The 23,167-nt window shown below is 48.7% G+C and overlaps 2 protein-coding genes across 2 annotated transcripts in view; one reads left to right on the top strand and one right to left on the bottom strand.

Annotated features, from left to right (window-relative positions):
- Window positions 1-23,167, top strand: part of LOC119969496 (fibronectin type III domain-containing protein 11-like) — a 289,739-nt gene that overhangs the window by 120,029 nt on the left and 146,543 nt on the right. The window lies entirely within an intron of this gene.
- Window positions 4,432-23,167, bottom strand: part of LOC119969497 (Golgi-resident adenosine 3',5'-bisphosphate 3'-phosphatase-like) — a 69,242-nt gene continuing 50,506 nt past the window's right edge. The window contains exons 4-5 of the mRNA XM_038803185.1: window positions 22,784-22,945; window positions 4,432-5,063 (exon numbers count right to left, since the gene is read on the bottom strand). Coding sequence (XP_038659113.1) covers window positions 4,783-5,063; window positions 22,784-22,945 — 443 coding nt within the window. The 3' untranslated portion in view covers window positions 4,432-4,782. The remainder of the gene's footprint in view (window positions 5,064-22,783; window positions 22,946-23,167) is intronic.

Below are 23,167 nucleotides of genomic sequence, written 5' to 3'. Positions count from 1 at the left end.
ACTCCACCCATAGAATAGAATTCCAACAGTGTGGAAGGAGGCTATTCAGTCCATTGAGTCTTCAATGACACTATGAATGAGCACCCCACCGAATCCCACTCCCCCACCCTATCCCTGTAACCCCGTCTAACCTTTGGCACAAAGAGGAAATTTAGCAAGGGAAATCCACCTAACGAGCACATCTTTAGACTGCAAGAAAACCAGAGTACCAGGAGGAAACCCACACAGGCACAGGGAGAATGTACAAACGCTACACAGTGACCCAAGGCTGGAATTGAACTCAGATCCTTGGTGCTGTGAGGCAGCAGTGCTAACCAGTGTGCCACCGTGCCGCCCATATGTCCTTGACTCAGCCAGCTTGGTCGGTACTGGTCCTTGCACTCGATTCCTGGTGATGGACATTGAAGTGCGCCCAGACACAGTTCATTCTGTGCCTTTGCTGCACTGAGCTCTTCCAAGTGTTGCTCAACATGGAAAGAATATTGATTCACGAGCTGAGGGGGGAACCATCAATGGCAATGAGCAGCATATTTCCTTGCCTATAATTGATATGATGCCATGAGACTTCATGGGTCCCAAAGTTAATGTTGAGGACTTCCAGAGCAACTCCCTCCCAACTGCATGTCCCTATGCTGTTACCCCCGGCGGGTCTGTCCTGTTGGTGGGACTGGACATACCCAGGAATGGTGATGGAAGAGTTTGGGACATTGACTGTAAAGTATAATTCAGGGACTCTCTCACACTGTTTTTTGCCTGATCTATGAGTCAATTCTGACGATTTTGGCGCAAGTCCCCAGATTGAGGAGGCTGCGTTGACTGGGCAGGGTGTTGTCTTTGTTCGTTCTGACATCTCGGTCAATATCAGGTGGCTGGTCCAGTTTTATTCTTATTTGATGTTTCTGTTGTGGTTTGATATAACTGAGTGGTTTACTCAGCCTTTTCAGAGGGAAGTTCAAGGTGAATCATATTATTGTGGGCCTGAAGTCACTTTCAGGCCGGATGGGAGAAGGACGGCAGACTTCCTTCCCTGAGTGACACAGGTTAAACAGATGAGTTTTCATAACAATTTGAGAGTTTCATGATTATTATTAATGAGACCGGCATTTTATTCCACGTTTATTAATGAACTGAATTTAAATTCCGCAGCTGTCATGACAGGATTTGAACTCAGGCTTTTGGAGCTGGGCCAAGTCTGAGCCTCTGGTTTGCTGGTCCAGTGACATTACTGTCAGCTCATTTGTCTCAGCATATACACAAAAATCAAAGACCACACCAAATTATTCTCGTTATTTATTTTCTATTGTACATGTTTAACAAATAACCCAACCTCTAAAAAATATAACTAATTAGTGCAACTTCAACAATCAAACATACAATTTTAAATAAAGTAACAAATAATTAATGTAAATCATGAATCTAGTTCAATGATGTTTAATCAAGTGATTCCCATAAAGCTGATTATTCACCAGTGATAGACACCTGATATATTATTAAATGGAACGGGCGGAGCATTTATTGTATGCTGTGCATGCAACTGGAAGACCCAGATTCAAATTAGCTTTATATTGCTATACTCACAGCTCAGTCATCAGCCTCAGATGTAAGTCAATAAAAAGAAAGAAAGGGATGACCTCCAAAGTGTTTTTTTTTACACAGAGGGTGGTCAGTGCCTGGAACGCATTGCCAAGGGAGGTTGTGGAAGCAGGTACATTAACGGCGTTCAAAAGGCATCTCGACAAATACATAGATAGGGGGGGTGATTCTTCGCCCCCCACGACAGGTCGGAGAATAGCGGGAGGGCCTCCCCGACATTTTTCCCGACCTCCCGCTATTCTCCCCCCCCCCACGGCCGCCCCACGACACGAATCACTGATCGCCATTTTTTTACGGCGAGCAGCGATTCTCCCCTATCCGATGGGCCGATTTCCCAGGCCTTTACAGCCGTTTTCACGAACTCCAACACACCTGCTCTCACCGTTCGTGAAAACGGCCACAAAGTGCCATTCTGGAGAACCATGGCACCGATTGGCACGGCCGTGGTGCGGCCGTGCCAAGGGTGGCATGGGCCCGCGATCGGTGGGCACCGATCGCGGGCAGCGGGTCCGAACCCCGCGCACTCTTTGTTCCTCTGCCGCCCCACTGGATCAGTCCGCGGGGCGGCTGAGGGGCATGACGGCCCGCACATGCACGGGTTTCACGCATATGCGTGATGACGTCATCCGCGCATGCGCGGGTTGGAGCCGAAGTTCGCTAAGCCTGCGATGTCGTGGTTCACGGGGCCCCGCTGCTAGCCCCGACCGGGGTGCAGAATCGGGTCCCGGGAGGGGGCGCGGAGGCTGCCGTGAAACACGGCCAGTTTCATGGCAGCCTTCACGACTCTCCGCATTTGCGGAGAATCGCGCCCAGGATGTGTATAGAGGGACACGGCACTAGGACGTGCTGAGGGTTTTAGCCAAGAGTAGCATCATGACCGGTACAGGCATGGAGGGCCGAAAGGTCAGTTCCTGTGCTGTATTATTCTTCAATCTTGTTCTTGACTGAACCAAGGTCAACTCATAAAACAATATTTTTGTTGGGACTTCAGAGTGATCATGTCCTAGCCCAATTCTCCACTGGTAACTAAAATTGTGGTAATTTTGAGGATTGTGCTGTAGTTTGGGAAAAGATTTTCCACTCCTATCAATCTCCCATCTTCCCCTGCCCCAGCGGCAAAGGTGGCTCGCCATTGGCCGATTGCGGGATCTTTTAGTCGTGCCGATGCCTGCACCGTCTTGCGTGGTTTGCCCGTCCTGCCGCTGAGGAATCCATCATGGAGGTGTCTCCTTGGGTAGGAATGGAAGATTTTACCAGCGGAAAAGGCTGGAAAATCCCATGCCTGGTGTTCCAATCATGTGCCTCTTGGAAAATAGTGGATGCCCAGCTCATGATTTTCTGTCATTCAATTACAATGGATAGAAAATCACTGGCTAATTGGCAGTGATTTTCTAAGATGTGCTCTCTGGTAGTGCCATATATGCAGTCACCCATACGTATATTCATAAAATTGACATGGAAAGTAAAAGTAACATTAAAAGTACTGTTGTTTTACAGAACATGTGAAACATACAGTATGCTCCACTGTGACCTTGTTACAGAATTTCTACTAGAATCAAAGAATTTACAGTGCTGAAGAAGGCCATTCAACCCATTGAGTTTGCACTGGCCCTTGGAAAGAGCACCCAACTTAACCCCATGCTTCGACCCTATCCTGTAACCCAGTAACCCACCTAACCTTTTTGGACACTAAGAGCAATTTAGCAAGACCAATCCACCTAACCTGCACATCTTTGGACTGTGGGAGGAAACCGGAGTACTCAGAGGAAACCCACGCAGACACGAGGAGGACATGCAAACTCCACACAGACAGTGACCCAGCAAGGAATCGAACCTGGGACTCTGGAGCTGTGAAGCAACTGTGCTAACCACTGTGCTACCGTGCTGCTCCACTGTCTATTATAGACCTACAAAGTATATTGAAGTTATCCCTCTTACTTACCCATTTTAGTTTATCACTAACTAATCAAACCATTATACAATAATTGAAAATATATACAAACAAAACCACTGTTCACCTTCAAGAAAGAAAATAGAAAAGTGCACTACTATTTTGGAAAGTTTGTTTAATATACTGAGGGTGATTTTACTTATTAAAAAATCTTAACTTGATTCAGAGTGCCACACTGACCATTTCAACTGATATTCTGATCAACACTTCGGAGATCATCAAGATCAGACTGACAAATTGAAATTAAATCAATTGGCTATAGCTCAAAAGAGGTCCCATTCACCACATGGCATTAATAAATGTGGTCCTAATTGAAATATTTTAAAAATCCACATTTTCAGAAAACAGAGACCCAGAGGAAAATGCCGTTTGATGTTTTTTGCTAAAACATGATATCTACATTCAGGTTTATGAAATTGCTGTTCAGACAAGATCAATACATTTTCAATATTGTGGGAGGATCGGTACAGAATTTAATTTGGCATGATCAATAGTTTTGTGGAAAGCAGCAAATTAAATTCCAACTACACTCACTATACTGTTAACTGTCCTTTTGGGAATGTTATACTTCCCCCACCTTTGATGTTCAGATAACCAGTCCCCACAGGACTTTGTATATGACACATTCATCCCCAGGGAGGATGGTAGTATGCAATTTATTCTGCTCCTGAACCATGTTCTAAGATCAATATGACACAGCCCTGCCACTTGTTCAGCAATGTCTCCCTCACCTCACTACCAATCAAATCTCTGCTTTTCACCTGCTCTATAAACCCATGTGATATCAGAAGTTCAATCACATGGAGAATTATTCTGTCACAGTCAGTTCCTGCACCAACACATTAAAGAAAATAATCACTGAAAATGTTCATATTAGGAGCAATAGTTTAGCAGTGAATAGTTTATATGTAGACTTACTTTATAAATTACAGTAACAGGCTCACAGAAATGGCAATACCATATTCAAAAAGAAGGCTCAAGTGTTGTTCAATCAATTATACATGGTTCTGTGGGAGTACACATTTTATAATAATGTTTTTTGGGAAATCACAGAGGCACAATTAATTTCTACAATCATTTGAACAGTACTGCTTTGGGAGTCCTCTTGAGTTGATTATTTTCTCCAAGTTAATGGGGAAGAAATCTATCCACATTGTTGGTGAAATTTTGTGCCGGTTTAGCTCATGATTCTTTAAAGGTTTACCATAATGACAACAACTGGAGGGGCCTGGGTTTCCTCAGTTTATTTTCGGAGCAAGGCTTTTGAGGGCAGGCAATCGCTTCAGCAAAGCATGGTGATCGATTCCAATACTTGCTACAAGTCCACCATTATTGGAGGGAAAGTCACTGTAATCGATTAAATCTCCTTCAATTGTTGTCATCTGACCTCCCAAGGCTTTCATTATGGCATTTCCAGCACAGATGTCCCACTTCTTAATGAAGGTCACATGGATGTAGACGTCTGCACTGTCAAGTTGTGTGCCTTCTCCAGAATCTAAAAGTGAAAGAACTTTGTACCCTGTTATGTATTAAAATAAAAATATATATGATCAAAACAAGATCCCAATGGAATTTCACCTGAAGAATAAAAAGGTCAAATTAGGGTACAAATGATATAATAATTTTGTCAATGCCAAATGATACCAAAAAAAGTACTTTACTTAATCTAGTACAAGTAGAGCAAGCAAATATCACATTAGAATTAAGGAGCATTAGAATCCAAAAGCTCGTGTGAAGCCTGGTATGAGGCAACAGTAAGGTAAGGCAGAGGCCAGAGAATACATTAATTGTTGCAATGATTTCTTGGATGCCAGATGGAGCATAAATTAATAATGATAATGATCTTTATTAGTGTCACAAGTAGGCTTACATTAACACTGCAATGAAGTTACTGTGAAAATCTTCTAGAAGCCACAGGCCCGTGCCTGTTCGGGTACACTGAGGGAGAATCCAGAATGTCCAATTCACCTAACAATCAAGTCTTTGACTTGTGGGAGGAAACCGGAGCGCCTGGAGGAAATCCACGTAGACACGGGGAGAACGTGCAGACGCCCCACAGACAGTGATCCAAGCCAGGACTCGAGTGTGGGTCCCTAGCGCTGTGAAGCAACAGTGCTAACCACTGTGCTCCTCCACCACTGGCGGATGTACAACTGTTTCCCAGCATTAACTTTGTACAAGAGGCCATTCTTATATCCCTAGCAGCATCCAATTCCTACCCCAAACCCTGGTCCCGCTCATTGGCCTTGGCGTCTGTGATAACCCTCATGTGGACCATGGGGGAATCGTTGATTGATCTCCCCGTGAGCTTAAGTAGGATACGTGTTCCTTGGTGAGTGGACTGAGGCCTGCCCAACTGGGGCTCATTAGTGCGATGTATAAATGTAGCTCCTGGACCCTAGAAGTACCAGGAAAGCCTCTCGGGAGACTATGGACGCGATTCTCCGCACCCCACGCACGGTGGGAGAATCGCGGGAGGGCCGGGCGAATCACGCCACACCGCCCTGGCACCCCCTGCGATTCTCCCCCCCCCCCCCCAAAAAATGGCGTGTCGCGTTTTTCGACAGGCCGCTCAGAGAATCGGCGGTCGCCATTTCTCACGGCGACTGGCGATTCTCCAGCCCGGATGGGCCGAGCGGCCTGCCGAACCCAACCGGTTCACACCGGCGCCAACCACACCTGGTTGCTGCTAGCGTGAACAGCACGCAACAGGTGAGTGTGGGGCCTGTGGGGGGCGGAGAGGGGATCGAGCACCATGGGCGTGCTCAGGAGGGGACTGGCCCGCGATCGGTGCCCACCGATCGTTGGGCCGGCGTCTGTAAACGACGCACTCTTTTCCCTCCGCCGCCCCGCAAGATCATGCCGCCTTGTCTTGCGGGGCAGCGGAGGGGAAGACGGCAACTGCGCATGCGTGGGTTGGAGCCGGCCAACCTGCGCATGCGCGGCTGACGTCACTTCGGCGCCGCCGGCCGCGTCATTCCCGGCGCGCCGCTTTGACGCAAGCGTCGAGGCCGGGCGCTCGGGATTCACGTGCTGCTGCTCCTAGCCCCCCGGGGGGTGGGGGAAGAATAGGGGGCGAGGAGCGGCCTCCAACGCCGGAGTGAAACACTCCGGGTTTCACTCCGACGTCGGCACTCAGTCTCCCGTTGGGAGAATCGTGCCCTACAAGTGTCAGCTGCAAGACGTCTGTAGGTTTTGTCCAAGGCAACCCTGACTGCGCTGCCAGAATCAGCAATACGTGTTCTGTCCAGGCTGGAAGCCATAGCCAGCTCAGGCCCGGGTCTTGCAAGTCTATCAATCCATAGAGGATGAACCAATGCAGCTAATCTGCATCATCAGCCCTAAGGTTGCCCCGATAATTACAGAACTCTTGATCAACAGCCATTCTGTAGAAATGGAGGCGGATACGGATGTTGCCATCGTCTCCATCATCAGGGAACAGACCTTCTGGCATTTCTGGATGGACACCTTGCCCGTAGACCTGTGAGACACCAGGGTCAGGTTGGCCAGATATACAGGGGAACCTTTGTAGACTATTGGGACCACTATGACCCCAGTTGCCTATAGGCAGCAGACAGCTCGACTCCCACTCATTGTCCTATGAGGACAAGGACCCAGTCTCTAGGGCAGGGAGTGGCTCCAGAGGATCCATCTGGACTGGCAACAATTTTTTTAACTAGGAACAGATAGACTGCAAGAGGGCAATGGCAAATACCCAGAGGTATTCCAAAAAGGCCTTGGCAGAATAAAGGGAGCAAGGGCAAAGATCTTTGTGGACACCGCGCCCCACTCTAATATTTCAGGGCTTGGCCAGTCCCATATGCTTTACTTACCAAAGTAGTGACCAAACTCAAGCAGTTACAGAGCCTCTGGATAATACGACCAGTGCAGCTCGCAGAGTGAGCTGCACCAATAGTCCCTGTCCTCAAGCCTCACATGTCGGTCCCCCTTTGCAGGGACTGTAAACTAACAGTTAACAATGCCTCATGTTTAGGTCGGTACTCCATACCATTCAGAAGACCTATATGCCAAACTAGCAGTGGGCAAACCTTCACCAAACTAGACATGAGCCATTCCTAACTCCAGCTAGAACTCGACAAGTCATCTAGGATATATGACGATTAACACAGGTTTTATACGAATATATACACCTGTCCTTCAGAGATTTTAACCATGGTTCTAGTGATCGCACAATGATAAATTTCCAGGATGGTGTGTGACTTAGAGGGGAATTTTCAGATGGTGTTATTGCCCTTAACTCGTAGGTGTTAGAGGTTGTGGTTTGGTAAGTGCGGTCAATTGGTGAGTTGCTCGACTTGTAGATGATGCACACTACAATCATGCAATTATCAGCACGGTAGCACAGTGATTAACAATTCCAGCAGTGGAGTTTGTACGTTCTCCCCGCGTCTGCATGGGTTTCCTCTGCGTGCTCCAGTTTCCTCCCACAGTCCAAAGATGTGCAGGTTTGAATCATAGAATCATTGAATTCCTACAGTGCAGAGGGAGGCCATTCAGCCCATTGAGTTTTCATCGGCCCTCTGAAAGAGCACCTTATCCAGGCCCACTCCCCCATCCTATCCCCGCAACCCAGTAACCCCGCCAAACTTTCTTGAACACGAAGGGGCAATTTAGTCTGGCCAATCCACCTAACTTGCACATCTTTGGGCTGTGGGAGAAAATTGAAGCACCCGAAGGAAACCCACGCCAACATGGGGACAAAGTGCAAACTCCACACAGGCAGTCGCCGGAGGTCAGAATTGGTTAGATGGTAAAATTGCCCTGGTATCCAAAAGGCTAGGTGTGGTTCCTGGGTTAAGGGGATAGGATGGGGGCGTCAGCCTAGGTAGGGTGCTCTTTCAGAGGGTTAGTGCGGACTCGATGGGCCGAATGGGCTCCTTCCTCTGTGTAGGGATTCTATGATTCTATGTTTTGAACTGGAATCAAACACCAGTGATGTAAGTGGTGAACCAGCACACAGGTGTGGAGCTGTAATTGCGCACAGGAGGATTTTGCAAACCCCGTATGGGTCATTCAAAACACACACAAAATGAAACCCATTCCCATAGGGAAATTGGCACGTGAATCAGCATAATATTGTTCAGTTCCCACCTGTTCGATCCTAACACACATCTGGCAGAAGCCTGGCAAAGAAAAATCTTCCAGGCATTTCTCTTGGTAGCAGAAACAGCACTGAAGGGAACAGAACAGCTGAAGCCCCCCCCCCCCCCCCCCCCCCCCCCCCTGCAGCTGAGGAATGTAAATTTGCTTAATCAAATAAGTCTGGAATAAAAAGTTAGTAATATGGAAGCCGCCATAGTCCTCGAGGACCATTGGTTGCTCTCCCCTTTTGAGAGAGAGCTGACTGGTGGTGATTTAACCTGAAGGTCATACATCTCAGGCGCAGGGCAAGGCTGAGAAGGCAGGGCCCTCATGGATAACCTCAGCTGGTACAGGCAATGAACCCATGCTGTTCGCATCGCTCTGTGTCACGATCCAGCCATCCACCTACTGAGCTCACTGACCCCTGTAAAATGGTAACCATGTAAGTCGATCTGGTTCACTTCTATTCTTTAGGGAACAAAATCAGCTCTTTTCATGCGGTCTGGCATGTATGTGACCCCAGACCAACAACAATGGAGTTGTATCTTAACTACCCTCCGTCCAAAATGTCCTCACAAATCACTCAATTATATTAAACCATTCATCACATAGACTGCAGCTGTTTAAGAAGGCGGTTCACCACCCGCATTCCCAAGGGCAATTAGAGATGGGTAAGAAATACTTTCTTGCCAGTGACGCTTACATTCAGTAAATTAATATTTTAAAAAAGCAGCGTAGAAAAAAAAAGTCATTGATTGTATGTATGTGGTCATTTGTGTGTTCATCATTAATCATGGGCTCAATCACCACGTTGCACCTGGCACGGATCTGAGCACATCAGTTAAATAGCAGGAAAGGCCAAAATCGTGATCTCCACTGGGCACGAATCAGTTTGCCATCTAACTGATTCTCTCTCGATGGCAATGTGGTGGTATGATTTGCATAGCTGTCTGCCATTGGTGCAGAACACCGGCTTACCATTGGCCCTGGTCGGTCATGTGCCTCTCGACCGATTGGTTGAGACCAGTCATGTGACGGCTCGCCGATTGGTCGAGAGGCTGAGTTAACCACGCCTCCATACCGAGGTATAAATAGTCAGAATGCCCAGCGGTCGTCCATTTATTGTAGTCGACCGCAGGTCTAAGTTCTAGCTTATTAAAGCCTAACTTTTGTACAGCAACTCGTCTCGCGTTCAATTGATGGCTCATCAGGCAAATTCCGGATCTTTCCCAAATATGGCAAACTAGCATTAACACCAATTTGTATTAATTTTAATCTCATTAACGAGACTGAAGTCAAATATAACGGCCCCCAGGGAATTAACAGGCTCACCAGCGAAAAATCACGTAGGCATCGTTCAATACTCCTTTTTTTAATGTGAAGCTGCCGCAATGCCTGCTGAGGGGACCTGAGGAGGTGAGCAGCCATTTTCATTTTCGGCCATGTAGCTCAAGGGCACTGGATCTGCTGCCCCAGTGCTCAGGGTGGGGTGGGGGGTTGCGGGTGGGGGAGCCGTCAGGGAGGTTGGACTTAGTCGGGGGCGGAGTTGAGAGTTTTTTCACCTGTGAGACTCTTCAAGCCATCTTTAAATATTGTGGATCCCCAGAACAGGAGCAACTACAGCTGCTGCCTGCCTGTCTTACCAAAGATTTTCAGGACAGAGTTCTGTTCTAGGTAATGTGCTGATGGTCATCTTAACTCCCACTGCCTGTGAGCCGCCTCTTGCTTCACAGCTGAAGGCGATTGTGAATAAGGAATTTGCCATGTTAGTTGTGAGAACACTCCACAGCTGCAGGTTGTGTTTGCTGCTTGCTCCTGCAGGTAGTCTGGAGGCTGTTGTTGCTTTTTCCTTCCTTTTCTGTAGCTGGAAAGAAGGACAATTTTTTCTACGGTACCTGGATCCTGGAACACTGGGCTCAGGGAGACGTATGAATCCAGAAAGCAATCTGGTTTGAAATAAGGACATGCTACGGGAACTGGTGCGCGACATTGATCCAAATTGGCCATTTGATGACACTGTTAAAGGAAAGCTTCCGCAGACTACTGATGCTTTTGTTGCTGGCGTGGTGAGTGCTACATGTAACTGGCACAATAGCGTGTGTTAAACATGCAGGAAGTCATGGATTTTCAACTGCACCTTGAGTGCCCGCGGAATATGTGGATATCTGGATTTGGTTCCAGTGAGATTGGGCCGTGTGAGAGGGCTTGCAAAGCTGCGGCTCCTGAACGGAGAATGGCACTGACACATGGAACAAGTAACACATTGATGGACAGATCATTTCTACCACAAAGTTCTGGACATAACACATTCTCAGGCTTCTTTTCCGTTTCTATTGAGGAATCTGTGAGGGGTGATCTGGTGAGTTTTTTTTGTGTCAAAATGATCTGATATAGCTTTGTATTGGTACCAATCTGGAATGGTGATGTTACCTTGTTTAATGGTTAGTGTGATGTGTGAAATTTTATGTAGTTTATTTTCAAACCTTTGTTATTGTTGACTGTTTAACCAAGAAAATATTCTCAAATGGATTCTCCTTAAAAAGAGCTCAAGGGTAGGCGGTGGCGTAGTGGTATTGTGACTGGACGAGTAAAGCAGAGACCCAGAGTAATGCTCTGGGGACCCAGATTCAAATCCTGCCACTACAGATGGTGAAATTTGAATTCAATAATAAATCCGGAATTTATCAAAAAGGTCAAATGATGACCATGAAACCATTGTCGATTGTTATCAAAAAAAATATCTGGTTTACTAATGTCATTTAGGGAAGGAAATCTGCCGTCCTTATCTGGTCTGGCCTACATGTGACCTGTGGTTGTCTCTTAAATATCCCCTCAAGGGCAATTAGGGATGTGCAAAAAATGTTGCCACAGCCTCCCACATCCCATGAACTAATTAGAAAAAAATTCTTGTGGGTACATGTGATATGTCTCAGACGATGATTATTGCATCACATTTCAATCAAACTTGGAGCCTCAACGGTTTACCTGAACTTCAGAAGCATCAGCACCATAGAGGCAGCAGCCAACCATCAAACACTCAAGAGTGGGGCTTCAGCACTGGGGATGTCCTTGCGACCAAAGGGTAAGTACGTGGAGCAGGTGAGGGTACCTAAGCATGGTCTCCCTAATATGCCACAGGAGCCTGGGGTCTAGGGGCTCCTGATGTGGCCAGGGGTGAGTGTGCAGAACAAAGTTCTCCAGCACAACCGACTCGCTGGATGGCACTCTGAGAGAAGGTGGGACACGCAAGAATGGGGGTGCGTGGGGGATTTGAAGATCCAAGGATGCAAGCTCTAACTAATTGTCGGTCCATCTCCTTTGCCAATTCTTTACAGATACCAAAATGGATGGTAGTGTCGATCCCGCAGCTGATGCCCTCGCAGTGCTGGTGGCAGCCCAGGCGGCCAAACGCCGGAGAAGGCGTCAGCATCGACACAGGCTGGAGGCGGCACCCCGTGTACAGGGGGCCGCCACACACCCTGAAGACCAGGCTGTTCTTTAGGCTGAGGAGGAGCCCAGAGGGGGATGTCAGGGATGGCCCAAGGTGTACAGGCATCGTTGGTCTTTCAAGGAGATGACGGACAGCATGTGCCACAGGAGACATTATCCCAACAAAAGAGAGTGGGGCATCTGTGCCCTATCATCATGGACTTAGCACCCCGTGGAGGAGGAGGAAATGAAATGAAAATCGCTTATTGTCACAAGTAGGCTCCAAATGAAGGTACTGTGAAAAGCCCCTAGTCGCCACATTCCGGCGCCTGGTCGGGGAAGCTGGTACGGGAATTGAACCGTGCTGCTGGCCTGCCTTGGTCTGCTTTAAATGCTCGCTCTTTAGCCCTGTGCTAAACCAGCCCCCAGAGGGACACTCCCTCTCGGTGGCCATGAAGGTCATCACAACCCTGAATTCCTTTGCCATCGGTTCTCCTTCCCGGATTCGAGCGTGGACTTGTGCAGCATTTCACAAGCTACAGCCCACAAGAGCATCTGTGAGGTTCTACTGCCCTAAATGCGCGGGTAGCAGACTATATCAAATATGAGCTGGACCAAGCCCACCGAGATGCCCGGGTTGCAGGATTCTCCGCCAGCGCCAGGATGCCCCAGGTCTAGGGAATAATTGATGGCACGCACGTCACCTTGCACGCACCGGGGCATCAGGGAGTGCCCCTCATTAACTGGAAGGGATTCTACTCGCTGAATGTTCAACTCGTATGCGACAACCACAACTGCACCATGCCCGTGTGTGCTCGCATCCCAGGGAGGGTGCATGAAAGCTACATCCTGGGACATTCGGCGACCTTCGACCACCACCCCGGATGACTGGTTGGCTCTTGGGAAATAAGGGGTACCCACTGGGCTCCTAGCTGATGACGCCAGTGCGGAGGCTGGAGATCGAGGCAGAGATCTGATATAACGAGGCCCATATTACCATACGTGCTGTCATTGAGCAGTGCATTCGACTGTTCAAAATGTACTCCTGATGCATCAACCGCTCTGTGGTGCACTGCAGAACACCCCCCAAAGGGTCTCCAGCTTTGCGGTGGTCTGTTAAGCCCTCCACAACCTGCAGGAGGAGAAGGAGGGACTTGCAGCCTCTTGAGGACCTGAGGAGGAGGAGGCGGGCGAACCTGGAGAAGATGGAGGACGAGCCCGGGGAGGGTCTGCAGCAGGAGCCGGAGGTGGCTGCAAGGGTCCGGCATGCCAGGAGGACCAGAGAGGCCTTATCCTCACCAGCGTCTCATAGGACAAGGCTTTGTCTGCCAGCTCACTAACCCTCCATTCCTTACCCTCCCCCCATTCCCTCCTCTCTCCCCCAACCCCCTCGTCGCCCCACCCCACCGTCCTGTTCCAGCCTCCCAGGGTCTCTGTAACATCACCCCAGGGTGATGGTGCTGTGTCGGCACTATTAGTGGGTCAGTATACAAGGCAGGAGAGTGATGATCACTCACTGTGAGGAAAGCTCTGGTGCTCCTCAGTTTATGTCAAAGTCTGTCTCCTGTCTTTCTGCCGACAGCACGCTCACATCCATCTTCTGAACCAGGGGCGGAATTCTCCAACCCCCCGCAGGTTTGGGGAATCTCCCGGGGCCATCGTAAATCCCGCTTCCGCCGTGGCCGGAATTCTCCACCACCCGGGAATCGGCGGGGGCGGGAATCGCGCCCCGACGGTAGGCGGTCCCCCGCGGTGATTCTCCGGCCCACGATGGGCCAAAGTCCCGCCGCTGTCAGGCCTCTCCTGCCGATGTGGTTTGAACCACCTCTGTGCCGGCGGGAGCAGGCCGCACGAGCGGGCCCCGGGGTCCTGGTGGGGTGCGGGGCGATCGGACCCCGGGGGGTGCCCCCACGGTGGCCTGGCCCGCGATCGGGGTACACCAATTGGTGGGCGGGCCTGTGCCGTGGGGCAACTCTTTTTCTTCCACCGCCATCACGGCCTCCACCATGGCAGAGGCGGAAGAGACCCCCTCCACCGCGCCTGCGCCGTGGGTTCCGTCACCGGCCGCTGACGCTCTGGCGCATGCACGGACTCACGCCGACCGACGAAGGCCTTTCGGCCAGCCCCGACGCCGGCTGGCGTGGCGCCAAAGGCTGTTGGCGCCAGTCGGCGGAGCGGGAGCCACTCCGGTGCGGGCCTAGCCCCTAAAGGTGCGGAGAATTCCGCACCTTTGGGGAGGCCCGATGCCGGAGTGCTTGGCGCCACTCCGCTACGCCGGGACCCCCGCCTCGCCGGGTAGGGGAGAATACCGCCTCAGGTCTGAATCAGGGGCGTTTGATCTTGGACCACTGTGCCTGTGGGGATGTGGGGGGATCGGAGGTCAACACAGAGAGGATGTGCAGTCATGGCCTCTGTGAAGGTTAACGTGACAGAGGCTTCACATGCAACAGCTGTGACATGTTTTAATTGTTAACATTGACATTCCTATTCCCCCTAGCTACAGATTGTGCCCACACCACCCTCATGCCCACTCAATGATCTCCTCTCCTTTTGATATTTCGTGGACTAGTGCTATGTCTAGCTGTGTCCCCAGGATGCACATTAGAGATGGAGGCAGCTGCTGTTTTTCATGCCCTGTGGTCTTTAATGCCCTTGGCAGACATCCTCTGGAGGGCATGGAACCAGAGGCCCCCGGCCAACTTACCGGCGTCACTGGCTTCGCTGGACCACCTTGTTCTGCCCGTTGCCCTTGAGATGTGCTGGTGTCAGTTGTGGGGGGTACAGAAGAACTGCAGAATACTGTTGTCTCCTTGGTGGCAGGCCCCGGGTTGGTCTCCAGTCCTTCCTCCACCCTGATGTTGCCTGTAGAGCTGTGGGGTCATCTTGGCGTGAAGGGGTAGCTGGAGTGACCTCCATAGGACTCTGTGTCATCTGGCTCTGCCAGGTCTGATGTCTCCGCATTGTCTACAGCATGGTGTCGACGCCTTCAGCGATGGTCCTCAGTGACTAGGTCACGCCTTGGAGCGTGACAGCAATGTCCTTCATCAACTGGGACATGATATTGAGATCCTCAGTCATGGTTGTCATGGAATGAACCATGCCTTGGACACTACCACTCAAGGTGCTCCAGGCTTTCCATTGTGGCCACCACCCTAGCAGTGTTGGCCTCAGTACCACGCAATGTCGGCATCATCTCCTGCACCCGTAGCCTTTGGGACACCTCTGATTGGCTGCATACTTGCTGGAATGTTGCTGACATCCCCTTATGAATCTCACGGCCATGTCCTAGCATGTGCACCAGCTCTGGGAGAACCTTGGCCAGAAGCTCAGCATCTCCCCGGGACTAGGCTGAGTCCTGGCAACCAGCAGACCTCCAACTGCTGACTCTCTTGGATATCCCTGCCTCAACCTCATATGTAGCAGATTGTGCTCCAGAAGCCTGTCCTAAATGTTGCCCACCGTGGTGTGTGTCTCTGCACTGGTGGAAGGTGGGGGTGATAACTATGAAGTCTCGATGGTTCTCTCCTCCGAGGTGGTCGTTTGGGTGGCTGGGGGTATGCTCCGGCCCCAGCAGATGGAGAACCTGTAAGAGAATGAACATGTGGTCAGTGAGATTAAAGGTTCAATTTTCTGACATGAACAACTCACTTGAGACAGGTCATCTGGGTGGAGGGGCAGTAGATCCTCACCTCTTTGGTGCAGGCTAACCTCACCATCTGGGACTTCTCTCTCCTTGGTCAACCCCATGATCTCCAGGTCCTGTTCCTCATAGGGGATGAGCACTCGTACCTCTGCTGCTCCGCCCCCTTGTCTTGGCACTTTCCTGCTTATTATGGGCTATCTTCTTTTGCGGGGACAAAAAGATGGCTTTGTAAGCCATGTGATTGATGGATCAGAGGGTCTATAGCAGGTGATACGTGTGGGCGCCACAAGTATATATGACGGGGTTGTGCTGGTGGGTGCCAGGGTGTGCTGAGAAACAAGCACAAAGATCGGATATGTGGAGGGTGCAAGGTGTCAGCCAGTGATTTGTGTGGGGGGGGGGGGGGGGGGGGGGGGGGGTTGGGAATTTGAGAAGTGGCAGGCAGAACTGATGCCAGGAGAGAGGTGGTAACTCACCCTTGCAGAGTGGTGGAGGTTGTTGGTTTTCTTCCTTCCTTAATTGTACGGTGGTCCTTCTTGTCATGCTGCACGCACTGATGGCAACTGCTCCAAGCAGTATTGGTGATCCTCCGACCCCTTGGAAGAACTGATGCCCCGTCTCTCATCGACAGCATCGAGAAGCCTGGCCAGTTTGGCAATGCTAAAGTGACGAGCAGGTCTGCGTGCTGCCATGATTGTGTGTTGACTGGAAATGAGTGGCGTGGGAGTGCTTAAAAGCAGCTCCCCCTTGTTAGTGATGAACTGCTGAGGTGCGAGCCCGGCGAATTAGACGACGAGACAACTGGTAATGGTGAGAAGCTCGTGGGAGTTCATTTCTGGTACTAAGTGCCCTTACATCTGCGATCTCGCCACAGCAGGCATTGAGAAACACCCCACCATTTGCAGCCGAAGTATTACTCAGAAATGTTTCTGTTAAATTGCACCCCATATGTTAGGCATCACAAGGAACAGCTGTTACTCCATGTATGTGCATTGTGACCTGTACTAGGAAATGTTAATCCATGGTTCCTGGGATGTAAACATTAAGTTTTAACTCTGAGGCAATCAAACATGCAATCCATCTTTGAAGAAAAAGACTGGCCTGAGAGAAATGGGCTAAAGTGCAACAATGATCAATGAGCTCTAAGCAGGCCAAGCCAGGTAAGGACAGCAGATTTATTTCCCAAAATTATATTTGTAAACTAGATGGATTTTCATGACAATTAATGACAGCTTCATAGTCACCATAACTGAGACTAATTTATTGGTTAAATGCGACCAGCTTCTGTGGTTGGTTCTGAATCCATGTAAAGCATTAGCCTGGGTTTCTGGATTACTAATCCAATGACATTATCACTGGGCACCATCATCTCTACTGCAAATCTCTCTGGGCAACACTTTAGATGAAGCAAGATAGGTTCACACTATCCCACAGGGAAGATGAGAATGCAGGTGGAAGGCTGCAGGTGCCAAAATGCTCTTCACTGAGGTTTACTGAGCAGCTTGGGAGTCGACAATGGAGGCAGTCAAGTATAGGCCTGCAGGAGGTTATATTTTTGTGGAGCTAGGAAGAATGCTGCTGCTCTGCCTGGAACAGAAAAATAAGTTGGAAGAAAAACAGAGGTTTGGAGTCTTTTAGTGGAGTGGCCACGATTGATCCCTTCAAGGACAACTACTTAGGCCACTCACTGTGTGACACATTAGGCTGCAGCATCACTCAAAATTACAATCAGGGCTCTGATATCGGGGTCCCAATTTGCAGGCAGGCAAGCTCTGTGTCATTACAGGCCTATGTGAGAGCACAATCAAGGTGGCCAAGTGTCTCACCCTCCTGAATTTTCCTGCTGCCTGCCCATTTATCACCTGACAATATGGGCAGGCAGCAGTAACATTGGGCAGTATTCTCCCCTACTTGGCGGGTCGGGGGTCCCGGCGTAGCGGAGTGGCGCCAACCACTCCGGCGTTGGGCCTCCCCAAAGGTGCGGAATTCTCCGCACCTTTAGGGGGGCCCACGCCGGTGTGGCTCCCGCTCCGCCGACTGGCGCCAACAGTCTTTGGCGCACGCCGACCGGCATCGGGGCTGGCCGAAAGGCCTTCGCCGGTCGGCGTGAGTCCGCGCATGCACCGGAGCATCAGCGGCCGCTGACATCACCACCGGCGCATGCGTGGTGGAGGGGGTCTCTTCCGCCTCCGCCATGGTGGAGTCCGTGGCGGAAGAAAAAGAGTGCCCCTACGGCACAGGCCCATCCACCGATCGATGGGCTCCGGTCGCGGGCGAGGCCACCCTGGGGGCACCCCCGAGGTTAGATCGGCCCGCGCCCCCCCTCCCCAGGACCCCGGGCCCGCTCGCGCCGCCTGCTCCCGCCGGCACCAGAGGTGGTTTAAACCACGTCGGTGGGAGAGGCCTGACAGCAGCGGGGCTTCGGCCCATCGCGGGCCGGAGAATTGCCGCGGAGGGCTCGCTGACTGGCACGGGGGGCCCGCCGGCCGGCGGGGCGCGATTCCCACCCCCGCCGATTCCCGGGTGGCAGAGAATTCCGTCCACGGCGGGGGCGGGATTTACAAAGGCGCCGGGCAATTCCCCGACCCTGCGGGGGGTCGGAGAATTCCGCCCATTATGTCCATTTCATTCTATTCAGCATATTGTAAGGGTCCTTCCTGGTTGTTCCTGTTTATTCCCTTATTTCCCCTTTCTTTTATTTTCAGAATTGCATTTTGATCCATCACATATTTATGGAAATGTGCCTTAAAAGCAGCCTGTGTCTTTAATTCAAACAGAAGGATCCAGAAGGCTCTGCTGATTTAAATTGGTGATTGCAGATAGACCGGCACCAATGACAGCGATTGGCCAGCATCAGTGATGACTCTGTTTGATTGATTTGGCTGATGGCCAATGAATTGGCCCAAAGGGATGTTCTCTGCCCAGAACAGGTGATGATTGGATCTTATCCCACTGGAATGTTTGAGTTTTTAGTTTTGGTTTGACTCCTGGAAGCTCTGAGGAAGGACTACTGTCCTACCTCCTCTCCGTTTTCATCCAGAAAGACTGTGTTTCTGAACTTGCAGGGAGCTTGGATGAATTTATGTACAGGACAACCATTACAGGCTGTGCCAGCAAAGTCCAGAACTAACCAACTCTCTCTGCAGGAAAGGCAGAAGCTTTGAGATAAACTACAAACTGAAAGCAAAGTTTGATGAGAAGCAAAGGGGCCTCTCCAGGAAAAGCTGTGAGTAATAGATTTCTAAACTACAGAGAAGATCACTACAGACTGCAAACCAAGGACTTTGATCAACAAGCATGCTGTGAGGAAAGTGTACTGTGAGGAAAGTTGCTAAGGAACCACCATTGGAAGCAATGATTCTTATCTTTTGACATTCATCCTCATTATTTTTACCCCTTTCCCTTGCTCTGTGATTGTATGTCTTGTGTGTGTGGGTGGAAGGTGGGACAGTTAAAGAGGGTAGTGGGATAGCTTGTTGTTATCCAGTTGTATTTACTGCATATTCCATCACTACTCTTGTTATAAATAAACAGTAATTGTGTTTCAACTGACAAACCTGGTGACTGTAATTATTGGGCCAAAAACATCAGGAATTTTTATAAGAATTATTGGTTAATTTATTCGTGTTGTGACTCTGGGGTGCGTGGGCCTGGAATTGTACACGCACATGCCCAGCCTGGCGTAACAATATTTAGAATTATGCAGGTGTTTGCTTGCTTTGCATATTTGTTGCAAAAACTTGCTGGTTCAGTACTTGTACATAGAACATAGAACATACAGTGCAGAAAGAGGCCATTCGGCCGATCGAGTCTGCACCAACCCAATTATTCCCTCACTTCCACCCTATCCTCGTAACCCAATAACCCCTCCTAACCTTTTTGGTCACTAAGGGCAATTTATCATGGCCAATCCACCTAACGGTAGCATTGTGGACAGCACAATCGCTTCACAGCTCCAGGGTCCCAGGTTCGATTCCGGCTTGGGTCACTGTCTGTGCGGAGTCTGCACATCCTCCCCGTGTGTGCGTGGGTTTCCTCCGGGTGCTCCGGTTTCCTCCCACAGTCCAAAGATGTGCGGGTTAGGTGGATTGGCCTTGATAAATTGACCTTAGTACCAAAATTGCCCTTAGTGTTGGGTGGGGTTACTGAGTTATGGGGATAGGGTGGAGGTGTTGACCTTGGGTAGGGTGCTCTTTTCAAGAGCCGGTGCAGGCTCGATGGGCCGAATGGCCTCCTTCTGCACTGTAAATTCTATGTAAATTCTATGTAACCTGCACGTCTTTGGACTGTGAGAGGAAACCGGAACACCCGGAGGAAATCCACACAGACGCGGGGAGAACGTGTCGACTCCACACAGACAATGACCCAGCGGGGAAATTGAACCTGGGATCCTAGTGCTGTGAAGCCACAGTGCTATTCGTTTGTGCTACCGTGCTGCCCTAAAAACCTATGCCTTTTTAAATTTATAAGCCGGAAAAGAGACCAGCAAACAGGAATGCTGTTCTGTGTGGAATCGAGTATGCCTTATGTGTTTAACAGGCTTATCACTGTATTTCTTCTTGAGTGTCGTTATCTTCTGTTGGTTATTGATTTTCATTACTACTATCTATTCCTCTCACTGATGCAGTATCACTGGTGACTTTAAGCATAAGGACACGGTGGCTTCACTCGACACTTGTCTGCACTGCACACAATCATGTTCTACCATTGATGAACGCAGCACAATGGGTGAGTTGACCCATGGGAAATCTGCCTGCACTATCCGCCAAAAAACATTGCTGCAAAATAATAAAAACTTATCATTCAATCACTTTATATGAAAAAGGTACTTTTGTCAAATCTATTGGGTATAGCCAGCATTTATTGCCCATCCCTAGCAATTAAGAGTCAACTAAATTGCTGCGTCACCTGTAGGACAGACCGAGTTAAGGTAAACTTTCACCATCTGCCATGGTGGAATTTGAACTCAGGTCACCAGAGCATTACCCTGGTCTTTGGATTACCAGTCCCGTAACAATATAACTACGTCACTGCCTCCCTTGAACTCAACAACCGGATTTTCAACTTCTTCATTATTTGTGCTAATTCAGTTGATAAGCAGATGCTTCCGCCATGTTAAAGGATTATTGTTACAGATGTGCTGTGGTTGATTTACTATCTCCCGTCTCCTGCCACTCTGACAAATGCAATTCTACATTCCTAATTAGCACTTTCTCACCACTTCACTTGCAGGTTGGAAACAATTGGAAACAATTCTTTGACAGAACGGGCAGCTAGCTAGAGCAGAATAGGATTACAATAGCTTCACTAATGAATATTATGAGTACACAGTCAATGACATTATATTATTATTCAACAGTTCACAAAGACAACATCAGGTTTCAAAGCTTGTATTGACAAGGCTTCCAAGCCAAACTATCATGGAAACATGAAGGACTGGATTTTCCTCCACGATCTCACCCCAAAATAGGAAGCACAGTGGGAAGAATTTAGTTTTGAAATTCCCTCCTTGGACTTCATTTCCTCCCCAGGAAGCTCACCAGCTTCCCCTCTGCCATTCAATGTATAGAAATGCTGGTGGTGGGGCAGACCCTGTCAATCTGCTCAAATTATCTACTTTTATCTGCTGTTATCGCTGTCTTCCCCAGAAACCACCAGGATTGTAGTAGTGCCTCGGCTGATGGAGGAAGATAGCCTAATGTTAGATTTCCCTCCCTATTGGGCCCTTGTAGAAGCCAGCTATTTTCTATAGGTAAGATAGCTATTTAGCATTAAGCCCCTAGTCTATTAAATACCGTTTTAAAACTCACTGATAACCTCAGGTCATTTCAAAACACATATCCAGCATGCAAAACATAACTGCAACATAATAACACAGGAACAGATAGATTAAAACAGCATTCTTATTCAGCTAACACATACTTTTGCCAGATAAAGTGACCAAGGACAGGGCAGGTTCCATAACAACAACATAGAACCTAAAGGAGCCATTGTTTTAACAGTCAAGGCGGCAATAATCCAGTTCAGGCTGCTTGCGATAATGGCACTGAATCGCATTCCATAGCACATATAAGAATTCATTAATGAAACATTTCAAGTTAATGTTGGATATTACAGACAGACAGCTAAACGTCGAATCAAACTTATTTGATTCTAACCCAAACCAATTAGGATTACATAGGGGTATGGCTAGATGGCTATACCCTTCATTTTCATTCATTTTCATTAAAGGCTGATATGATTTAGTATAACCGTAATAGTTTGAACGGCCATTTTCCATTCCGGAATCAATCTATACTTTGACCTATTTGCTGTCTCTATCTTTCATACTTTCACTTTCCAACTCTGACTCTTGAAGTAAATGCAAGCTGTTTGCTGTAAGCAAGAAAATCCATTCTGTATTCTTTGAAAGTTAAATTGTCTACAAAATTGCTTCTTTTAGATCCTTTTGCCAGCTGGACTTATTAGAAAATAAGATTTAAATGATTCTCAATTGTAATCTATAGAGACAAATAAAACAATTCTTATTTGCACCCAGAAGGGTTAACTCAAATTTCTACTGGGTTTTAGTGTTCGCAAGTGCCACTAGATCCGCATGGGAGATCTTACAGCCCTCTTAGCTTCTGAAGGTGCCAGTCCCACCTGAGGTCTTCAGTCAAAGTGGTACTTTAGTCTTTGGGCTTTTCTGACCACTCCACGTGTATTGCTGCAGTGACTGTTCCACTGTAGCACTCCCTCAATTTGCGCCTCCTCAGCAGTAGGCTTCATTTTGAAGAATGAGTTCCCAACAGGGGGCTGGAGGTAAAACTGGCTTGGGGTCACTTAGAGATAATGTTTTACCACTCAGCATATATGGATGATTTTGGAAAATCCAGCGCCAACTATAATACAATATGTTGAAGCGTTTTTTTCTTCACCTGGTGTAAGTTTTTTGTTTAAAAAAAAACAATTTTTGTATTTGCCAAATGAGCAATATTAACGTTGGCAACAACATTAGTGAACTGATCCATATATGGGACAGAGGAGAATCAATTGCTGTAGATTTAGTAAATCAGGCGACCCACCTGCTCCACCTGCAGGGAGAATGGTTGTGCCATTTCCAAAAGCTCCTTGGCAGTAAGACTTCACTGCTCCTGCGTGGGATCTGGAGACAATGATTGTCGGTGTCTTCTCATTGTAGGCTTTTCGCGGATGAATGTTTGATGCCCCATCAACCATAGCCCAAGCTACAAGGTGAAAAGTAGAAGAAGCACATTGTTTTGGATGTCAGGCAAGGAATGCTAAAAGAGGGCAACTCTTAATCCTAAAGCTTTCTTATGAAAACAGATTAAATTCACTGCAATCCTCTTTTAATACTAATTCCCAGTTGTTAATCACCAATTCATTGTTTAAATTGTATCCAGATGGTGGACATTAATAGGGCATTCATTCACTTCAGCCTCTTATGA

The sequence above is a fragment of the Scyliorhinus canicula genome, chromosome 7 (assembly GCF_902713615.1).
Source record: "Scyliorhinus canicula chromosome 7, sScyCan1.1, whole genome shotgun sequence".
NCBI lineage: Eukaryota > Metazoa > Chordata > Chondrichthyes > Carcharhiniformes > Scyliorhinidae > Scyliorhinus > Scyliorhinus canicula.
Note: the sequence above shows the minus strand (reverse complement) of the source record. Positions and strands in the feature narration are given on the sequence as shown.